This window comes from Bos taurus, chromosome 8 (assembly GCF_002263795.3).
Source record: "Bos taurus isolate L1 Dominette 01449 registration number 42190680 breed Hereford chromosome 8, ARS-UCD2.0, whole genome shotgun sequence".
Classification (NCBI taxonomy): domain Eukaryota; kingdom Metazoa; phylum Chordata; class Mammalia; order Artiodactyla; family Bovidae; genus Bos; species Bos taurus.
This window is the reverse complement of record NC_037335.1, coordinates 44,934,843-44,954,032: the sequence shown is the minus strand read 5'-3', so window position 1 is coordinate 44,954,032 and position 19,190 is coordinate 44,934,843. Positions and strand designations below refer to the sequence as shown.

General features: G+C 41.7%; 1 protein-coding gene and 1 long non-coding RNA gene across 12 annotated transcripts in view; one reads left to right on the top strand and one right to left on the bottom strand.

Annotated features, from left to right (window-relative positions):
- PIP5K1B (phosphatidylinositol-4-phosphate 5-kinase type 1 beta) overlaps positions 1-19,190 on the bottom strand; it is a 346,077-nt gene that overhangs the window by 200,203 nt on the left and 126,684 nt on the right. For 3 of the 7 annotated variants that reach the window (XM_015472494.3, XM_015472493.3, XM_002689633.6), the window contains one exon: positions 18,002-18,070. In XM_015472494.3, coding sequence (XP_015327980.1) covers positions 18,002-18,070 — 69 coding nt within the window. Of the gene's footprint in view, positions 1-4,127; positions 4,315-18,001; positions 18,071-19,190 lie in introns of those variants that run through there. The other 4 variants (XM_059889453.1, XM_024996160.2, XM_059889454.1 and 1 more) reach the window with 3 other exon arrangements.
- LOC112447800 (uncharacterized) lies at positions 4,403-18,139 on the top strand. 5 transcript variants are annotated; one of them, XR_009495573.1, is made up of 4 exons: positions 4,403-4,615; positions 5,377-5,574; positions 15,510-15,669; positions 18,037-18,139. It is a non-coding gene; the product is annotated as an uncharacterized lncRNA (long non-coding RNA). The 5 variants fall into 5 exon arrangements; XR_009495575.1 differs by lacking the exon at positions 15,510-15,669 and having other exon boundaries at positions 4,407-4,615; positions 18,037-18,051; XR_009495574.1 differs by lacking the exons at positions 15,510-15,669; positions 18,037-18,139 and adding an exon at positions 6,328-6,342 and having other exon boundaries at positions 4,407-4,615.

Genomic DNA, 19,190 nt, shown 5'->3' with positions numbered 1-19,190 from the left:
CAAAAAATCTTTTAGTAAAGCTAGAGTCAGGAAGAAACTTTCTTAATATGGAAAACAATTATTGAACTAAGTGACAACATTATACTATTGGAAGCACTAGAGGGACACTTCCCAAATGCATTTGACCAACGGATTTGCATTTACGTATCTACTAATGATGTATGTGTGTTAAAGAATGCAGTTTGAGAAACAGTGCAAGAGCCATTTGCCCTTTAAAGTCACGCACAAAACAAGCCTGGTCCTTTCATCATAAAAATTCTTTGATACGATTTTGTAAGATCCAGGTAGTAAAGTAAGACAAGAAAACCAAGTACAAAATGCTGATTATAAGGAGAAAAATGATAACTCACAGATAATATGATTATTACCTGTAATATCCAAGAATCAATCACGGACCTAGTGGAGTAGTTTCAAAAGATCAAGTTGGCAGTTTATAAAATGTACTCACACAAATCTAGATTTTATACATTTCTAGCTAGAAAATGGGAAAAAAAAGAATCCTATTCACAGTAGGAAAAAAATCCAAAACAGTAACAAAACATCCCACGTAATTTACTTAGAAGTATATTTAACCAAAAATAGGTAGAGAATCTTTGAATAAAAATTTACTGAGAAAAGGAAAAGACAATAAATATATAGACATTTCATTCTTAGAAGGGTAGAACAGTTAAAGATGCTATTTCTTCCTAAATTCATTAATAAATTTAATTTCAACAAATATCACAATAGAAATCTTTTTAGAGGAAATGACCTTAGAAGTCAAAGTTCAATTAAAGGGATAAATATAAAAGCATCAACTAGGAAATTTTTGAAAATTAAAAATACCATGGGAATGACCCAATCAAAAAATGGGCCAAAGAACTAAACAGACATTTCTCCAAAGAAGACATACAGATGGCTAACAAACACATGAAAAGAAGCTCAATGTCACTCATTATCAGAGAAATGCAAATCAAAACCTCTGAGGGAGTCTGAAGTGGGATAACTTTTTGAAAAGTAATTCAGTAATAGTGCTAAAATGTCCAGACGGTTTAACCTGGTTCCATGGGGTAAGGGGCCAAGTCCCTCCTATTTGTTGCTATATTCCTGCTGCCTAACACCAGCAGGTATCCAGATTTACCTACTGAGTAAGAACACATCAGGAAATAAGTATTCTAAGGCCTTGGAAAGCTGAGAACAAAGATGCTCTCCTGCTGGGGTCTCTGGGGGCCTCTCTACTCCAGGTGCCTGCTAAGGATGTGTATAGGTCAATAAAGCAGAACAAGTGTGGATGGCTGTAATGTTTGCTATTTAAGAGTAGACTGCTATTTTAAATTCCTCCTACATTGGGCTAAATGCCTGAGGGTAAAAGGTTATGCCTGGCACCCCACATGTGGCCAGACTTTGCCTTGCGTGTACCTAAAAGGATTCTGAGGGCTAAGAGATGCCCCACTGCCACATATACTCCATCTGCTTCTGCTCTCTGCAGCTGTTTGTTTTTCCCTCAGCTAGAGCAACCAGGAGCTTTTTCATTCTGTGCAGTTTCTTCTCACCCATTCCTAAACTTGCCTGAAGCATTTCAGAGCCGCCATAATAAAAAAAACTTTTTTTAATTAGCAATATGCCAATGAAAGCATTCAATGTGCTTTTAAAAGACTGCTTAAAATTAAATGAATGAATGAATAAGAAGTGTGAAGAGGAACATCAAGGTGGCTTGGGTAGGCTTATTCCGAATTCCAAAAGGAAACTGAATCTTAAGATATTTGCATATGTGAACACCCTGAAAAAATAGGATTTCATCTTACTAAGCAAAATTTCAGAAGACTTCATCCTTTGATTTTGTTTGCAAATACACCTTCACTGCTTCAAAATCTCTTTCCTATTTACAACTTTAAGACGCTCCTAATTTATAATATCTCAGCTATATCCAATTTCAGTGTTTGACAGAATATAGTGGGTGAGGGAATAGATCTGTCTTTAAGTTAAAAATAAGGAAATAATCTTGCGGGAGGAGGACTGTGCTGACTGCACTGCTTAGTTTTCCATGATTTTCTTGAAAATGCATGTAACGCAAAGCTGGAGTTTCCCTGCCCACCCCAACTTCCCCTCTCCTGCTATCTTCAATGACACACCTTCACCCCATGCTACTGCACTCTGTGTCCTTGAAGAGAAGGACTTCTCATTTCCCCAGGAGAATTCCACTGCCCCAAGACAAGCAGATAAAACATATAAAGGAAGAAATAGATGAGGGGAAAGGACTCCTAAGAAACCCAGTATAGTTTCTGCAAACTTTTTCAGACCCTAGGATAGAGTAAAGCTACAACAGAAATCTTCAAATTTTTATTTAATATGCTGGAAAGCAAAGACAGCATTTCCCCTTTCTGCACATAGGTTTTTTTTTTTTTTTTTAAGGTTTCTTTAACAGACAAAAGTTAGATTTCTTTTTGCCTTTTCTACAGTGAGATTCTTTTGCAGAATCCCACTGCCTTTTGAAAATGACCTGTCAATAGTAGGAACTGCCATCAGGAGAGGTCAGAGTCCCAGGTTATTTAGAATTCTGAATTTAAGCAGGGCCCCAGTAGGGAGAAGGGGGGACTGGTATCTGTTTCTTCACTAAGAACTGAGTTCTTCTCAGCTTGCCAAGTCCCTGCTGTCACATGGCTTAAGTTCCATAGGAGGTGAGTGGAAATCCAGCAACAATAACAGAGATTTAATATTTGTACACCCAACTACTGTCTTCAAAGCACTTTCTCATACACCCTCAGATCTAATGCTCAAACCACACTGGTACTGCTGGGCTCAGACATTCACTGTCCTGCACAATGTCGAGTTCATAAATGGCAGAGCCAGCCTGCCTGCCCGGCCCCACCCACTGTCACCCATGCTGGTGAGGAAGGAAGGCTGGAAGAGTCAAGAGCTGGCACTCACATCACTGTCTGTTTTGGGGTCCTGAGTGCAGCTTTAAGGCCTGCACTCCTCCATGATTTTATGAGGAACGTAGCTGCTTTTAAAACTGCTAAGTTATTATTTCCTCTCTTTCTCTTTGAAACAGCAAACCTGAAAAACTGTCCATCCTGTTTCTTTTATGTAACAACAGAAAAAGGGTATTTACTATGCTGCTGCGCTAGAGAAAGACTGCCAACCAACTCCAGATCTTGATTCCCCTGACAATTCCTGGCATCTATCTAGGGCAGCTTTTAATTGGGCCAACATCTGGAAAGAATAGAACCTTTATGTGACGGCGTTGGAAAAAGAATACCTTTTTTTTTTTTTTTTTAGTTTTTTGTTGTTGTTGTTGAAGGATAATTGCTTTACAGAATTTTGTTGTTTTCTGTTAAACCTCAACATGAATCAGCCATAGGTATACGGTATATCCCCTCCCTTTTGAACTTCCCTCCCATCTTCCTCCCCACCCCACCCCTCTAGGTTGATACAGAGCCCCTGTTTGAGTTTCCTTAACCATACAGCAAATTCCCATTGGCTATCTATTTTGCATATGGTAATATAAGTTTCCATGTTACTCTTTCCATACATCTCACCCTTTCCTCCCCTCTCCCCATGTCCATAAGTGTGTTCTCTATGTCTGTTTCTCCACTGCTGCCCTGTAAGTAAATTCTTCAGTACCATTTTTCTACATTCTGTATATATGTGTTAGAATATGATATTTATCTTTTTCTTTCTGACTTACTTCAGCATTGCTCATTCTTAGAGAAATGCAAATCAAAACTACAATAAGATAACACTTCACACCGGTCAGAACAGCCATCATCAAAAAATCGACAAACAATAAATGCTGGAGAGGGTGTGGCAAAAAGGGAACACTCTTGCACTGTTAGTGGGAATATAAATTGATACAGCCACTATGGAAGATGGTATGGGGATTCCTTAAAAAACTAATCCCACTCCTAGGCATATACCCTGAGGAAACCAAAATTGAAAAATAATATCTTCTAAAATTCATTGTTGTGACTTCCCTGGTGGTCCAGCGGCTAAGACTCCGCACTCCCAATGCAGGGGGCCGGGATTCAATCCCTGGTCAGGGAACTAGATCCCACATGCTGCGACTAAAACCCAGCACGGCCAAAAAAACAGATAAGCCCAAATTCCACTCCTGTGTTCCCCACTTGCCTCCCCGCAACATATCTCACCTCTAATTGCAGATCCTGAACTGTAGGTTCAAGAACATATCTCTCCGGAAAGTCTATAATAATCTTAGAATTAAGAAGAAAAAAGTGATACATCTCTTGAACACCATGTGCCAGGCACTGTGTGGGGCCCTACGGATGTCTGGATGATTGGGCAAGGCTCCTGTTCTCTAGCTGTTCCCGGTACAGTAGGCAGGACATAACTGCACGCGATTATTACAAAACAAAGTCATCCATGATGTAACAGAGGTAAGTGCAGGAGACTGAGAGCAGCCTGGGAAGCAGTGACTAACAGTCACAGCCTGGGAGCATGGGGAAGGGCCAAGAGAGAGCTGTTTCCAGAATGAAGGCATTCACAGTGATCAGCATAGACCTGGGATAGATACCTCAGTGCGGCTGGAGTCGGGTGTGTTCAACGTAGCCGCAGGAGGTGGGTTTGGACACGCCAGTGAGGGGAAGACTGTAAAGGATTTGTGTGCCATGGAGCATGGGTAGGTAACAGAAGGCCAGTGGAAAATCCTAAGGGAAGGACTTGGCCAATTTTGTTTATTTTAAAAATCTGACACTCTAGAGGAGGCTATATGGAGGTAAAGCCAAAATGTGGGTGTTCCTTAGTCTGGGGGCCTCGCTTTTCCATCTATCTCACTGTGAATCTACAGTTTGACAAACTGAAGCAGAACCCTGACCTCTTCCCTGAATCCTAAATCCACACTTCCAACGACCTACTTGATTCTCTCCTTCAGTGACTCACTGACACCCTGAAACTGACATGTCCAGACTGGAGACCTTGATTTTCCCTCACAACCCTTCCCCCATATCATTCTTTTCCATCTTGATCAATAGTCACAAAAGCCACCCAAGTGCTCAAGTTAAATGCTGGCTCATCGATCATTCCGGTCATGCCCTCACCCCCACTTACAACCACAAACCAGTCCAGTCCATCCTAACTCTGAAATATACCTTGAATTTATTCCTCTCCCTCTTCCTAGACTTCCACCTTAGCTTAAGCGTCTGCCTAGTTCTCTAAGCCAGGGTTTCTCAGACTAGCACTGCTGACATCTGTGGGCAGACAGTTGTTTCGGGGGACTGTCCTGGGCATCGCAGGATGTGTAGCAGTATCTCTGGGTCTAGTCGCTGGACACGACTTGCATCCCCTCCCCCCAGATGTGACAGCAATGTCCTGTGACCCTGGGGGACAACACCAGCCCCAGTCGAAAGCCACTGCTCTCACTTCACTCTCTCTCTCTTCCAGGCTTGGGACCCTCCATTACACTGGCCTCGCCTTTAGGTGCTTGAATTCATGCACCCCTTCCTGCCCCCAGGGCTCAGCGGAAGCTGTTCTATCAAGAAAGTTCTCAGTTCCACTCTTCTGTTAGCTGGCTCCTTCTCAAGCTTGTGATCCCAGCCCTGGGTCACCTCCTCAGAACCCCCTGAATACCCTGTCTAAAAGGTAGCAGCCCTACCCATGGTGATTTTCTTCGTAACGCTTTTAAAGGTGGTAATCATTTTATTATGTCTACTTTTTCGGGTCCGTCTCTACCGCAAGTACAAAAGCTGGATCAGGGCCGCACTATGTCTATCTTGCCTCTGCCTTACCTCCAAGGCCTAGCTCAGTGCCAAGCTAAATAACTATTTGCCAACTAAATAAATGAGTGAATCCACAGATGTATCATACAATCAAAGATATGTTTTACAGCCCAGGCACTGACCACACCCTTAAAAACAACAAAGCCACAATATGAAAAATTAGCTCAGAAGAACTAGAATGTCACCAAGACAGTCTATATATGAGCTCTGTGCTCAATAACCAAATGCAGCCTGGTCCATAATGCAAAGTAGATGACAGCACACCCTGGATGGAGAGAGAGCTCTGGCATGAGAGTGAGAGTGGCTCATCTCCTCTCCACCGGGAAGGAAGTGCAGCTAGACCCTATGATTGAACCCAATTCCTTATAACTCTTTATTTTCCTTGTAATCACACCCAATTTATACCTCTGGTGTCTAGGCATGTGTGTCTGTGTGTGTATGTATATATATATGCATTGGGAGTTGAATAAAATAGATTCAGGATAGAATATCTTATTACAGTCTCCAGAGACCACATCCACCCTCTTTTTCTCCTCTCCTTAGTGATGTGCTGTGTGTCTTTGGGGTGAAGGCTTCCAAGCAGAGAGTGAGCCTCTTCATTGTTCTTTCATAACAGAAATCTCAGACCCAGTGAACTGAACTCACCAGAAACGATCATCCTTTCACAACAAAAGCATTAGACACAGTGAACTGCACTCGCCAGAAAAGGCAGGTGTGCTTTTTGGGGGAACTTGATTCCCACAGGGGAAAATAACTTCTAAAATAGTCACCCTTGGACCCAGTGCTTCCTTTATCAGATCTTTTAGCCATTGAGCAGATTTTTAGTGAGTCATTACTCCCCCTGTGACAGTCTATGGAACAGTTAGCTTTTTTTTTTTTCCTTTTTTTTTTTTAATTTTATTTTTAAACTTTACAATATTGTATTGGTTTTGCCAAATATCGAAATGAATCTGCCACAGGTATACATGTATTCCCCATTCTGAACCCTCCTCCCTCCTCCCTCCCCATACCATCCCTCTGGGTCATCCCAGTGCACCAGCCCCAAGCATCCAGTATCGTGCATCGAACCTGGACTGGCGACTCGTTTCATACATGATATTATACATGTTTTAATGCCATTCTCCCAAATCTTCCCACCCTCTCCCTCTCCCACAGAGTCCATAAGACTGTTCTATACATCAGTGTCTCTTTTGCTGTCTCGTATACAGGGTTATTGTTACCATCTTTCTAAATTCCATATATATGGTTAGTATACTGTATTGGTGTTTTTCTTTCTGGCTTACTTCACTCTGTATAATAGGCTCCAGTTTCATCCACCTCATTAGAACTGAGTCAAATGTATTCTTTTTAATGGCTGAGTAATACTCCATTGTGTTTAGCTTTTAAAACAGTCCAGAATATGCCACCCCTCCAAGTAGATCTCAACCCTCCCTGTCAATTTGGAGTGCTGTGGTCAAGAATGATTTTTGAAGTTACGACTTTCTCATTTTCTTTCCCATGTTCTGGCCAGTGCCCATGGGATTGATTTGTTTTTTCATTTCAAAATGACTATGTACTCTTGTCAACTCAGTGGACATGAGTTTGAGCAAACTTCAGGAGATGGTGAAGCGTGGCGTGTTGCAGTCCATGGGGTCGCAGAGTCAGACATGACTTAGTGACTGAACAATGACGTACTTTCTAGAGAAAAGTATTTTTGAGGCTACAGTTCGGATTCTATATTCAGGGGTGAGGAGAAAATTTGGCTTCTGGACCACCCAATTAGGGAAATCACGCTTTAAAATTGTTGAATTTTGTTCATTTTTCCCATTCTAAAGACGGCTGGCTTTGTCTGTGCCACTGGCCCCCACTGTTCTACTGGATAATGGAGCGTTTTTCCATTTTAATGTCTGTCGTAGGCACCACAGTGTTCAGAGGACAGTGTGCTGGTTCCATGATCGCTAGGATCTGACGGACCCTAGACAGAGACAGTTGGGGTTAGAATCCCAGTTTTATCCTGCCACTTACTGGTTCTGTGGCCCAGAGTAGGTTATTTAACCTCTCAGTACCTCGTTTTGTCCTCTGTCCTAATTCATAGGGTTGTTGTAAGAGTGAGTTAATAATTCTAAAGTGCTTAAAATGGTGCCTAGCATACGTTAAGCACTTAATAAATGTTAGCTCTTATTACCAGCATAGCTTTGAAAGTGCTTGCAGTTGATAATAATTACACTTTAACTTGATGAAATAATAGATTTAAGGCTAGAATAAACCCACTTGAGTTTGATAAATAAGATGCTTCCAGCAACCAATGATCCTAATGTCATCAAATATTAAAAGTCCTGAATAAGCACATGGCATATGTCCTATCAGCATCTGTTAAGTAGTTAAACACCTAGAACCTAACACACATTGTCTATCATTTTCGGAATTTAGAATGAAGAATTTCAGAATTTTAAAATTCTATGATCTTATGCAATATCTTAAGAGCTACCTTTAAAAATCCTTAAGCACACGAGGAGAGGGAAGTGGGGTGGTAGTGATAAAAATGGTTAAGCCCTGAGCACTGGGACACAGGCTGGCTGACCAGACCAGAACCCCATTGGCCAAGCTGTGCAGGGAGGCATGCAGATGGCCTGTAGATATTAACCCTTTTAACTTGAAAACAAAAGTGCCCTTGTGCCCTGGGAGCAGGAGCTCCAGCTCAGATGGCCCAACTGGCTGTAGAAACACTGGAAACTCCAGCCTCCCAGCCTGCCATGAACACCAAATGTAACAATGCAGTGTTTCTTGTTGCCCTGGAAGGAAGCTGTGCAGTAAGTTTGGGTGTAGCCTATTATCCCCTGGAGTCAGAGTTTGGGGGAATTTCCATGATTAACCAGGATGCAGAAGCATAACAAACCTGGGTAGCTTAACAAACAGGATCAGGGCCATATGAGTGCTAAAAGAGGTCACTTAGGAATGAACAGCTAAGGTAATCACCCTGGGGTAGGATAGGGGGGCTTCTCCTATTTAGAAGTTTCAGATTGTTTTTGCTTAATTACCTGCCACATCTTGCTTGAAAGTCATCAAGGAAGATTTCAAATCACTTGCTTGAGGACTTTTCGAGAAAGAAGTCAGAAGGGCAGGTGATCCTCTATGAAAGCTGACAGACTTGGAGGGAAGATCTGTACAAAGGGGTGGATGGCAATGGTAGACGATAATACATGCTTCTACATCGAATGAGATTAGAAGAACTCCCCCTCTCTGAATGGGGCAGCTCATTTCCTTGTTGCTTAATTTAAAAAGTGCCAAGGAAGCCCACCACTAGAAGCACATCTTTCTCTCTTATTTCTGAAACCCCTGCTGTTGGGAAGGAAAGACTGTCTTCTTTCAGCTCCATCTACTCTCTGATGCCCAGGCCAGACCAGGGCCAGCTCGAGAATGCTAAGTGACACTTCTTCAGCACTGGGGGGAGGTAGTTGCACTGCCTGCCATGCTCAGTTCTAACAGAACTAATCTGATTAGAAACCAGAGGCTGAGAGATCCTGCTTTTGCTAATTCAACAGAGACTTCACTCTTTGGCATTCCATTTTTCCCAGGACTTGTTCACATTGTTAAATCATTTGATTCTCACAGTGCTGTGAGCTGGTAAAGGCAGGTATTAAGTACATTTCATCAGTGAGAAAAATTAAGATTCAGATCAATTAGGGAAAGTGCCTAAGATGATACAGTGTGTGCATGCTCAGTCATATCCAACTCTTCGCGACCCCATGGGGTGTAGCCTGCCAAGCTCCTCTGTTCATGGGATTTCCCAGGCAAGAATATTGGAGCGGGTTGCCATTGCCAAGGGATCTTCCCAACGTAGAGATTGAACCCACGTCTCCTGTGTCTCTTGCACTGGCAGGCAGATTCTTTACCACTGAGTCACCTGGGCAGCCCAAGATGATACAACTAGTATCTAAAAGAGCTGGACTCATATCCGTGAGTCTGTGCTCAGTCACTGACATCTATCCTCCACTTAAAAGGGCAGTTGGGTTTGGTTGAAAAACCTTCTCACTACTAACATTTTAATAGTTCTTTGCTGTGAGCTCTGCTTTGGCCATAGTAGGAAGCAGCATCCTGGCTTCTACCTCCTCGATGTCAACAGTACCACCCTCCAACTGTGACAAACAAAATGCATCCAGACATTGCTGATTGTTCCCGGGTCACTGGTTGAGAACCACTGGTTTAGGGTGTTGTGGAGTAAGGTGGATTAGGAATAATGTAACCTAGCAGGACCCTATGGCGCCTTCCCAGGACAGGCTTCCCCCCCTCCGCCCCCACCTCCCCATGCTCTGCTTCAGCTCCTCTCTAAAGTACATAGAAAATGGTCCTTGATGCAAATTTCCTGAGTTGTTTCACAGATGTGAAAATGCCCCACCAAATGGAAGATGTTAACTACTTGATGTCCATGAGCAAACAGCCCCAGGTCTCCTTGAGCCTAAGGACTGATGAAGGTAACCCCCATGACACCACCCTGCTCCCTCAGCATCAGCCAATCAGAGAATTGTTTACAATCTGATCAGGTATCCTGTGACTCTCCAGCTCTCTCGCCTGGCTTTTTAAAATGCTTTGCCAAACAGGGGCTCTGTGACAATCTAGAAGGGTGGGATGGGGAGGAAGGTGGGAGGAAGGTTCGGGAGGGAGGGGACATGGATGTACCTGTGGCTGATTCTTGTTGATGTGTGACAGAAAACCCCAAAATTTTGTAAAGTAATTATCCTTCAATTAAAAAAATAAAGTCATTAAAAAAAACCCCAGAAATGCTTTGCCAAAACCCTTCAGGGAGCTCAAGAGTTTTTAGTGCCTGAGCCTCCTTGCCTGGCCCTGTAATAAACCTTTCTCTGCTCCAAACTCCACCTCACTGTGTGTGGGAACATGAACTTATATTAACGCTAACACTCGGAATGCCACAGGATCACTCTTCCTATAGACCAGTGGAGGTTTACTGATGACAAGGGCTGCTCAATACAGAGACAAGGTTGTCTCTGCTCAGCTATAGAGTGTAGCTCCATCAGGGCAGAAGGCAAAGGTCTTATTTCTGGAAGTGGAGGCTAAAGGGAAGAAGAGCAGTTAGTGCTGGGACACATGCCAGCTCTCCGTTCTTCCCATCTCAAAATGTTATTTTTTCAATTTTTGAATAAGCAAAACATTTATATGGTTCAAAGTTAAATATGCATCAAAAGTACATACAGAAAAGCTTCCTTCGACCCAAGATTCCCACCACCCAGTTCTCCCCAGAGGCAGGCGATGTTGACATCTGCCTGTGTATCTTCCCATGGATGTTTTATAAAAGAGCTTGTATTTAAATAAATATTTCCTCTTAGTTCTAAGTATTGCTGAGTCATGAGTTCACTCATGTTTCAAAAGTCATCAAGTGCATGAAACAGGGCACTCAAAGCTGGTGCACTGGCACAACCCTGATGGATGGGATGGGGAGGGAGGTGGGTGGGGATTCAGGGTGGGGGACACATGTACACCCACGGCTGATTCATGTCAATGTACAGCAAAAACCACTACAATATTGTAAAGTAATTAGCCTCCAATTAAAATAATTTAAAAAAATGTCATCAAGGACATCTTCACTGACAGTGTGGACCGAGGAAGGCCTGGCTCCTCCCACCTGTCCCTGCCTGCCTCCACTGAGAGGGACACGGGCTGAGACAATGGATTTACATGACAACCTAGGTCTTAAAAATCAAAATGAAAAAAAGGACCCTGGGGAGTTTGGCTCAAGGACCCTGTTTATAGCTAGAGTGGTCAGTTTCCTACCAGGTCATTGTGAGTGGTCTCACTAAGTGTGCCCATCTTGGTGGGCATTGGTTAACATGATGAAGAGATCACCTGAAGTCGAGGTACTGGTGTTAAAGATGGACCCTCCAGACCTACAGCAGCCTGTGGAAGTCATCAAAACCAGAATCTCCTGGGGGGAGGAGGCCCTATTGTAGGCAGGCCCAGGATGGAAGGAGGAATAGAGGAGGGCGGGTCAGGCCTGGAATGACAACTTTTGGCTGGAGAGGTGAGAGGAGGAGAAAAGCAAATGGCAGCACTAAAAATTCCCCATGCCTGTCCACAGCCAGCCAACCTGGAAACACTGATTGATTCTGATGGACGAGTCACAAAATTAGGACATCCTATGGCTGGAACTTTTCATGTCCCTGATAAAGAATTGCTAGGTGACCTGGGATAAGCCACTGAGCCACAATGACATATTTGTTTTGGAAGGGTGGGAGTAGATGTGGGCAATTTCCTCACATCCCAAAGAAAGAAAACTCAGGCCTCCAGCATTAGTATTTTATTCAAGTTTAAACCACTCATAAAGTGAACTGATGTCCTGCTTTCTGCTTCCTTCTTTCCTTCCTTATGACATTGCTAAAAAAAAAAAAAATCTCATCTTCAAACTTCTCTAGTTCCACCAATGGTAGAAAATTTCTATCAGTTACTATGATGGAAAACTTTCAGGCCAACCTTCATTGTAATTTGTACTGTCATTTCATCATGCCACTAACCACCAAACCAATGTCACAGTACCTCACTGCCTAGAATTGTGCTATCTAATATGGTAGCCGTTAGCCACATGAGTTTATTTAACTAAAATTTTAAAAATTCCTTCCTCGAACACATGGGTCACATTTCAAAAGTCCAACAGCCACATACAGCTTGTAACTATTGTATTAATACAGATCATAGAACATTTCTACCACCACCAAAACATTTCCATCACCACCAAAAGTTCTAATGGATGGTGCTGGCTCAGAATATGAAATCCAAAGGCCTCCAACCAGCACTCAAAGCTAGCAGTCACGTACAGCCAGGCCACACTTTCAAAATTTCCTCTGCTTTCTCCAAACAATGACACTTAGCTTTGTTTAGACCAGACTCCTGTCCCTCCAACAAATTACGTTCACCCCCGATAATTCTGTGCCTGTGCCTATTCGATTCCCCGTCACTGAGACAAACGAGTAGATCAATCAACACTCAGTCCCTGAACGAGTGGGATTTTCTGCCATGACAAAAAGCAATGAGGCATCTAAGAAACTGTTATCCCAGCAAAATGTTCTGCTAACAAACAAGTCCAAAAAAAGGACATTTCTCCAGACGACTGTAATGAGCTTTGTGCTTGTCAGGATTTGTTAGAGGATTAAGTAAAATGCCACTTGTATTGGCACTTAATATCAATTTGACTTATTTATTTTTTTCATGTGGGTCTCCTATTTCTTTTCTCTTAAATAAATTGTACGGATATAGGAAGAAAGGACCGGGCCTTATATGCATTTCTTTTACATCTTTCTCTCCTATCTCACCTCCTTACCCAAACAGTGCAGAGATTGCAAACTGGCCCCCATGTGAGGACAAGATACAATTGATACAGTTTGTTGCTTTTTTCAAAGTGGTTTTCTTTGTTTTGTTTTGCGGGGCTTTTTTTTTTTTGGTAGAAACAGAAAGTTTGCTTTATTTAGGAGACTAGCACCTGGGGAAACAGTGGATTCCTGTCCAGAAACCAGCTGCAAAATTCTGCCAGACCATGAAGGTTTTTTTTTTTTTTTTTTAATTTTATTTTAAATGAAGGTTTTTAAAGGGAAAATCATTCAGGGAAAGGGTCAGAGTCTTTGTTATCTTCCACCTTGTACAGACTTCCTGAGTGTAATTTTGAATAATTTTGAATCAGTTGCCAATCTTTCAACAATTAGGAGTTTTACATCAGAATCCACATTCTTTATTTTGTGAAAAATCAGTTATCTGGCAACCCTGGGTAAGGCCTCACACAAAGGTTTATTAGCTAGTGCTTAAGGCCATCTGTCCCCTTTATAAAAGGAATGTATTCTCTTGTTTACCATGTTCTCTCTGCTTGTTTTATTCCCTTATTATCTACCTGGCCCCTGAGGCCTGTTCATTTACAATTCTTGCAGAAGATACCCAATAAATGAACTGAGAACAGAAACACCACACTCCTTAATAAAGCCAGGCAGCTCTTAATATCTGTTTTCATGGGCAACATGTTTAAGCAGCTAAAATCAAAATTCTTGTCTCAGTCATTAGCTAAAGACATTAACCTTCCCAACTGATTTTAACTATTCTTCCTGGGCTTGCCAGGAACTGATAATGGATTAGAGAAATGGTCAACCGTAGGAACAAAAAGCAGTCAGCCTAAACAGTCACATGAAAATAATTGAGACTCAGAGAGCATACCCGTGTTCCATGAACTCTGAGTGTTCCCTAAAAACACGTGGACATCACAGCACTTATGATGCTGAGTGTTGCTGGCAGCTGCCCAATGAATCTTGATACAGAAAACCTAAACCCTCTCATTAACTCTAACCCTACATCGATTTCTCCTCTTTTGAACCTTTGTTACAGACTACTGTGTTTTAAAATTGTTTTCATGTCTTGGTGCTCCCACCCTTATAAACTCTTTTGATATTCTTCTCACACCTAGCACCCAAGATAAGGGTGTTCTTAACCTGGACTGGTGTCAGTCACAGGCAAAATCCAATGGGTCATTTAAAAGAGCATACCCCATGGTCAAGGTTTCAAGACTGGGAAAGAAATTTAATTTTAAGGTATTTATAAAAAGGGCAATAGTTATGAAATGTATAGTGGGTTTGATGACACCAATCTAGTCTGCTATTACTCCCAGCTTTCTGTCATCTGCACATTTGCAGAGTATAAATTCGATGTCTTCATGAAGGTCACGGGTAAAAATATGAAGCTACACAGGGACAGCTTATGCATCTTGTTGGTAAAGACTAAGTGAATAAGGAATAAAACTTCTACTCTTTGGGAACATTAGTCTAACAAGGTACAACCTACTAATTATAATACTTTATCCATACTTTTCCACCTTGTCTGAAAGGATGCAACAAGAATATGCCAGCTATATTTAAATCAAGATTCATTAAACTAGAGAATTCTCCTTATCTGCAACCAATTTAATGATTCTTTCATAACAGGAAGTGCAGTTAATTTAACATAAACTCCATCTTTATGAACCTCTGCAGCTTTGTAAAAGACACGTGTTTCTTCTCTAAATGTACATAACTATACTAATCCATGCTCAAATTACGCTGAGGAACAGTTTCACGTCTGGTCTCCAGAATGGTTTCCCTCATTTTTGAAACCAGGGATGGTATTTGCTCATCTCCTGACTTTCGGTAAGTCTTCCAGTCTCCTAATTTTTCAAAGTTCACTCAGTGGTTTCCCTATCCTAGCTTCAAGTTCTTTTATCTGGGAAATGGTTTAACTGGGCCTAAAGACAAACACATCTCCGGCAGCTAATGTAACTCCTGCTATCAACTCTTCTAAGTCCACCATTAACACCTCGAGTTTAAAGACCTTTTGCTTAATGGAGAAGAACTAAATTGAATAGTTTAGCGGAGCCATTACCTGTCAGCAAAGCAACACTTTTTCTCTATGTGATCCCTTCTTCTTGCTTTGTATATCAACAGCATATTAACTGAGGGCTATAGTTCTAGGCATTGTGTTGTGCTGTGGTGCTTTTCTTATAAAAAGGCTAAACACCTCTTCTCTTGTTAATCTTCCTTTTAAAATCAGAGATCATTAAAAAGTTATGTCATCACACATGAAAATACATCATTGTTTTTGTCCTCAAGTTTCCTACAATGTGATTTTTAGTTTTTATAACCTTCCCCATATGCTGAGCCAAATTTCTTGTTAGAGACATTCATCATAGAATCATACCTATAATATTATTGAAAACCTACTTTACTACTTCTTGGGCTAGACACATTTAGCAGACTCCAAGATCGCTTGGTCACATTCCTTCTATCACTTGTGCATCACTAGAGAGCTCCTGTAAAGCAGAACAGAGTCAAGAATCACAGTGCATCTTGATGCGGACTGAGAAAACTGCCTGAAAGTGATCAAGCAATGTCAAGCTCGCAGTTTGACCATCTCTGTGTTGGTCTCACGTTTGACCGAATTTACAGAGTCTTGGGTATATCAGGTAGGATTTCATTTTCTACCTGTGCTAAAAAATAAATAATAATGTATTGCTGTCTCTGTTCAGATTTACAAATTTTATAAGCTACAACATGACATATGAGAGCTTGTGAATATTTACCCTACTCTTTGGAGAAGGCAATGGCACCCCACTCCAGTACTCTTGCCTGGAAAATCCCATGGACAGAGGAGCCTGGTAGACTGCAGTCCATGGGGTCGCCAGGAGTCGGACACGACTGAGCAACTTCACTTTCACTTTTCACTTTCATGCATTGGAGAAGGAAATGGCAACCCACTCCAGTGTTCTTGCCTGGAGAATCCCAGGGACAGGGGAGCCTGGTGGGCTGCCGTCTCTGGGGTCGCACAGAGTCGGACACGACTGAATCGACTTAGCAGTAGCAGTCCCCATACACATCACCACTTTGGGTGGCAGCCACTCTGTTGATACGTCTAGGTTTGGCTGAGTAGAAAAGTCAAAAGAAAAGATAAGCCAGGAAAAAGTACATATTATTCCACATGAAAATGGAACAGGAAATATATCATGTTAGTTCCATGACCTGAGTCTATGGGTAGATCACATGGCTCATGTACTTTATGACAGAACTTCCTGCTAGCTATCCATTACAGAGCAAAATGCAAAAGGAAATGTTAAGGTATAATAAACCTACGATACACAAACCATCTACTCCCAAGAGAGAAGGAGAGCAAGGTCTTTTAAAAGGTAAAATGTATAGCCAATTTAAAATCAGGAACAGTGGTGCTTGGGGACATATATTACCCAGTAATGCTTCTGAACATCAGCTTGGTTGCCAGGAACCAAGAGTTTATTGAAGTCAAAGAGTAGTCAGGCAAGGAATGTTGGGAAGTGTGGAAAGAGATTTTTGTGAAATGGGCTGAAGACATGTAATCTGAGAGGCTTAGTAAGGGGTGTGATGAAATTTCATGTTAAAAATCTTTTTTAAGGGTGGAAAATGTTTAAAATTTTGGTGGTAAGTAGCAAGTCAATTAAAAGATTCTTACGGTAGACACAGAACATTTCACACACATAGGACCTTCTTCTTAGGAAGGGTTTTCAAGTAACTCCCTTCTGTTGATATTCTATCACAGTAACTGTGGTGGGCAGAAAAATGTCCCCCACCGCCACCCTGAGATGTCCACATCCAAATTCTTGGGATCTGTGGATATACTACATTACATGACAACAAGGAGTAAGGGCAGTGAGGAAATTAAGGTTCCTAATCAGATGACTTTAAAATAAAGGGAGTATTCTGGATTATCCAGGGGAACTCAATATAATCACAGGCATTCTTTACAGCAGTGGTTCCGAACCTTTTTGGTACCAGGTACTGGCTTTGTGCAAGCAATTTTCTCGAAGAACTGGGTGGGTGAGGGGGTGATTTCAGGATAACTCTAGCAAAGCAGCTGCCTTGGTGGCTTAGTCGATAAAAGAATCCACTTGCAATGCAAGAGACTGCCTGCAATATAGGAGTCCTGGGTTTGATCCTTAGGTCAGGAAGTTCCCCTGGAGAGGGACATGGCAATCCATGCCAGTATTCTTGCCTGGAAAATCCCTTGGACAGAAGAGCCTGGCAGTCTACAGTTCATAGGGTCACAAAGAGTCGGATGGCATGACTGAGTGAGCAAACTACCATCAAGAGCATTACATTTATCGTGCACTTCATTTCTATTATTATTACATTAGTTCTACCTCAGATCATCAGGCGTTAGATTCCGCAAGTTAGGGACTTTTGATTTAAAGTATCAGAACTGGAACTTTCCTGGCAGTCCAGAGGTTAAGACTTATCTTCTAATGCAGGGGGTGCAGGTTCAATCCATACTCAGAGAGCTAGGATCCCATACGCCTTGGCAGCTCCCCCAAAAGCAAAACATAAAATAGAAGCAATATTGTAACAAATTCAATGAAGACTTTTAAAAAGTGTCAGAATGATAGGGCCTGATAAAGACTCAATTGGCCTTTCCTGGCTGCGAAGGAAATCATGACTCGGAGAACACCGGCAACCTCAAGCAGCTGGAAACGACAAGAAAATGAATTCTTCCCTGGAGCCTCCAGAAAGGAAGGCAGTCCTGTGGACACCTGGCTCTCGACCCAGTGAGACCTATGTCAGACTGGTGACCTACAGAACTGTAAGATAATACATTTATGTTGTTGAAGCCGCTAACTTTCTGGTCATTTGTTACAGAAACAGGAAGCTAAGGCAGTAACTTCCATACAAATGCTTTGGAGGAAGCAAAGGCTTATGGCAATATTAGCATTCTAAGCAATAAAACAGTTCCTCTTTCCGAGCTGAAAAAGAGAAAACAACACACTCATTCACCTTTTTATAGGTTTTCTCTTCGTTTTGCTTCCCAGGTGCTGTGTCTCCATTCTCAGCAGCAGACGACATCTGTAAGAAAGAAGTGGACCTATTTGAATTCAGAAGTTCTACACTGAAATACAATAGGCTAATAATATTGTTACCTAGAGAATCTGTTTCGGTTAATTACATTTTTGTTGTTACGGCTGTGGTCTCTAAAAAAGGAAGAAATCCCTTAAAATACTAAAAAAAAAAATTCTGTGTTCTCCAATCTTTCCAAAATAACGCTTTACTTATAAATCATTTTGGTAGCATACTTTACTCCATATGCTCTAAGAAAGGTGCCATGGAAGTCCAGAAGCCCAGATTATGTGTATAAGTTTCTTTCTACAAACTCTTAAACCCTTTTCTTCTGGTTATTATATGTCTCCTGTAAAAATATCTGGAAAGTACCAAAAAAATATGAATCACAACAAAACAATTACTCAGTTCTACTGCCCTTGGGCAACTCTACTACTCACGTTTTGGTATATTTGTTTCCCCCTTTTGTTCCATGTACTTTCATATGAAAAATATGATACCATCTTAATCGAGCATTTCTCACTGAACATTTATGTAATGAGCATTTTCCCATTTGAATATAAAAACCTCATTGTAAGAATAATTTTTACTAGTTGCAAGAGACACCACTGTGTGAACATGCTGTGCTGCTGCTAAGTCGCTTCAGTCGTGTCCAACTCTGTGCAACCCCATGGACGGCAGCCCACCAGGCTCCGCTGTCCCCGGGATTCTCCAGGCAAGAACACTGGAGCAGGTTGCCATTTCCTTAACATAAATGTGTGTTAATACTTTAGTTAACAATGCCAATATTGAAGAATAGTTGATGTGGTTCAGGGGTTTTGTTTCTACAAATAATGTAATAGTAATGATTTTGTGCTTCTATCTTTGTCCAACTTCAATGTTTTATTGAACTAGTTTCCTAGAATTACTAGGTCATTAAAAAAATTGAAAGCTCTTATCACATATTGCTAAATTTCTTTCCTAGAAGAATACACCCATTCACACTATCAGCAGTGAGTGGGAGCTGGTTTCATTACATGCTTAGCAACGACCACTTTCACTTTTCACCTTCATGTATTGGAGAAGGAAATGGCAACCCACTCCAGTGTTCTTGCCTGGAGAATCCCAGGGATGGGGGAGCCTGGTGGGC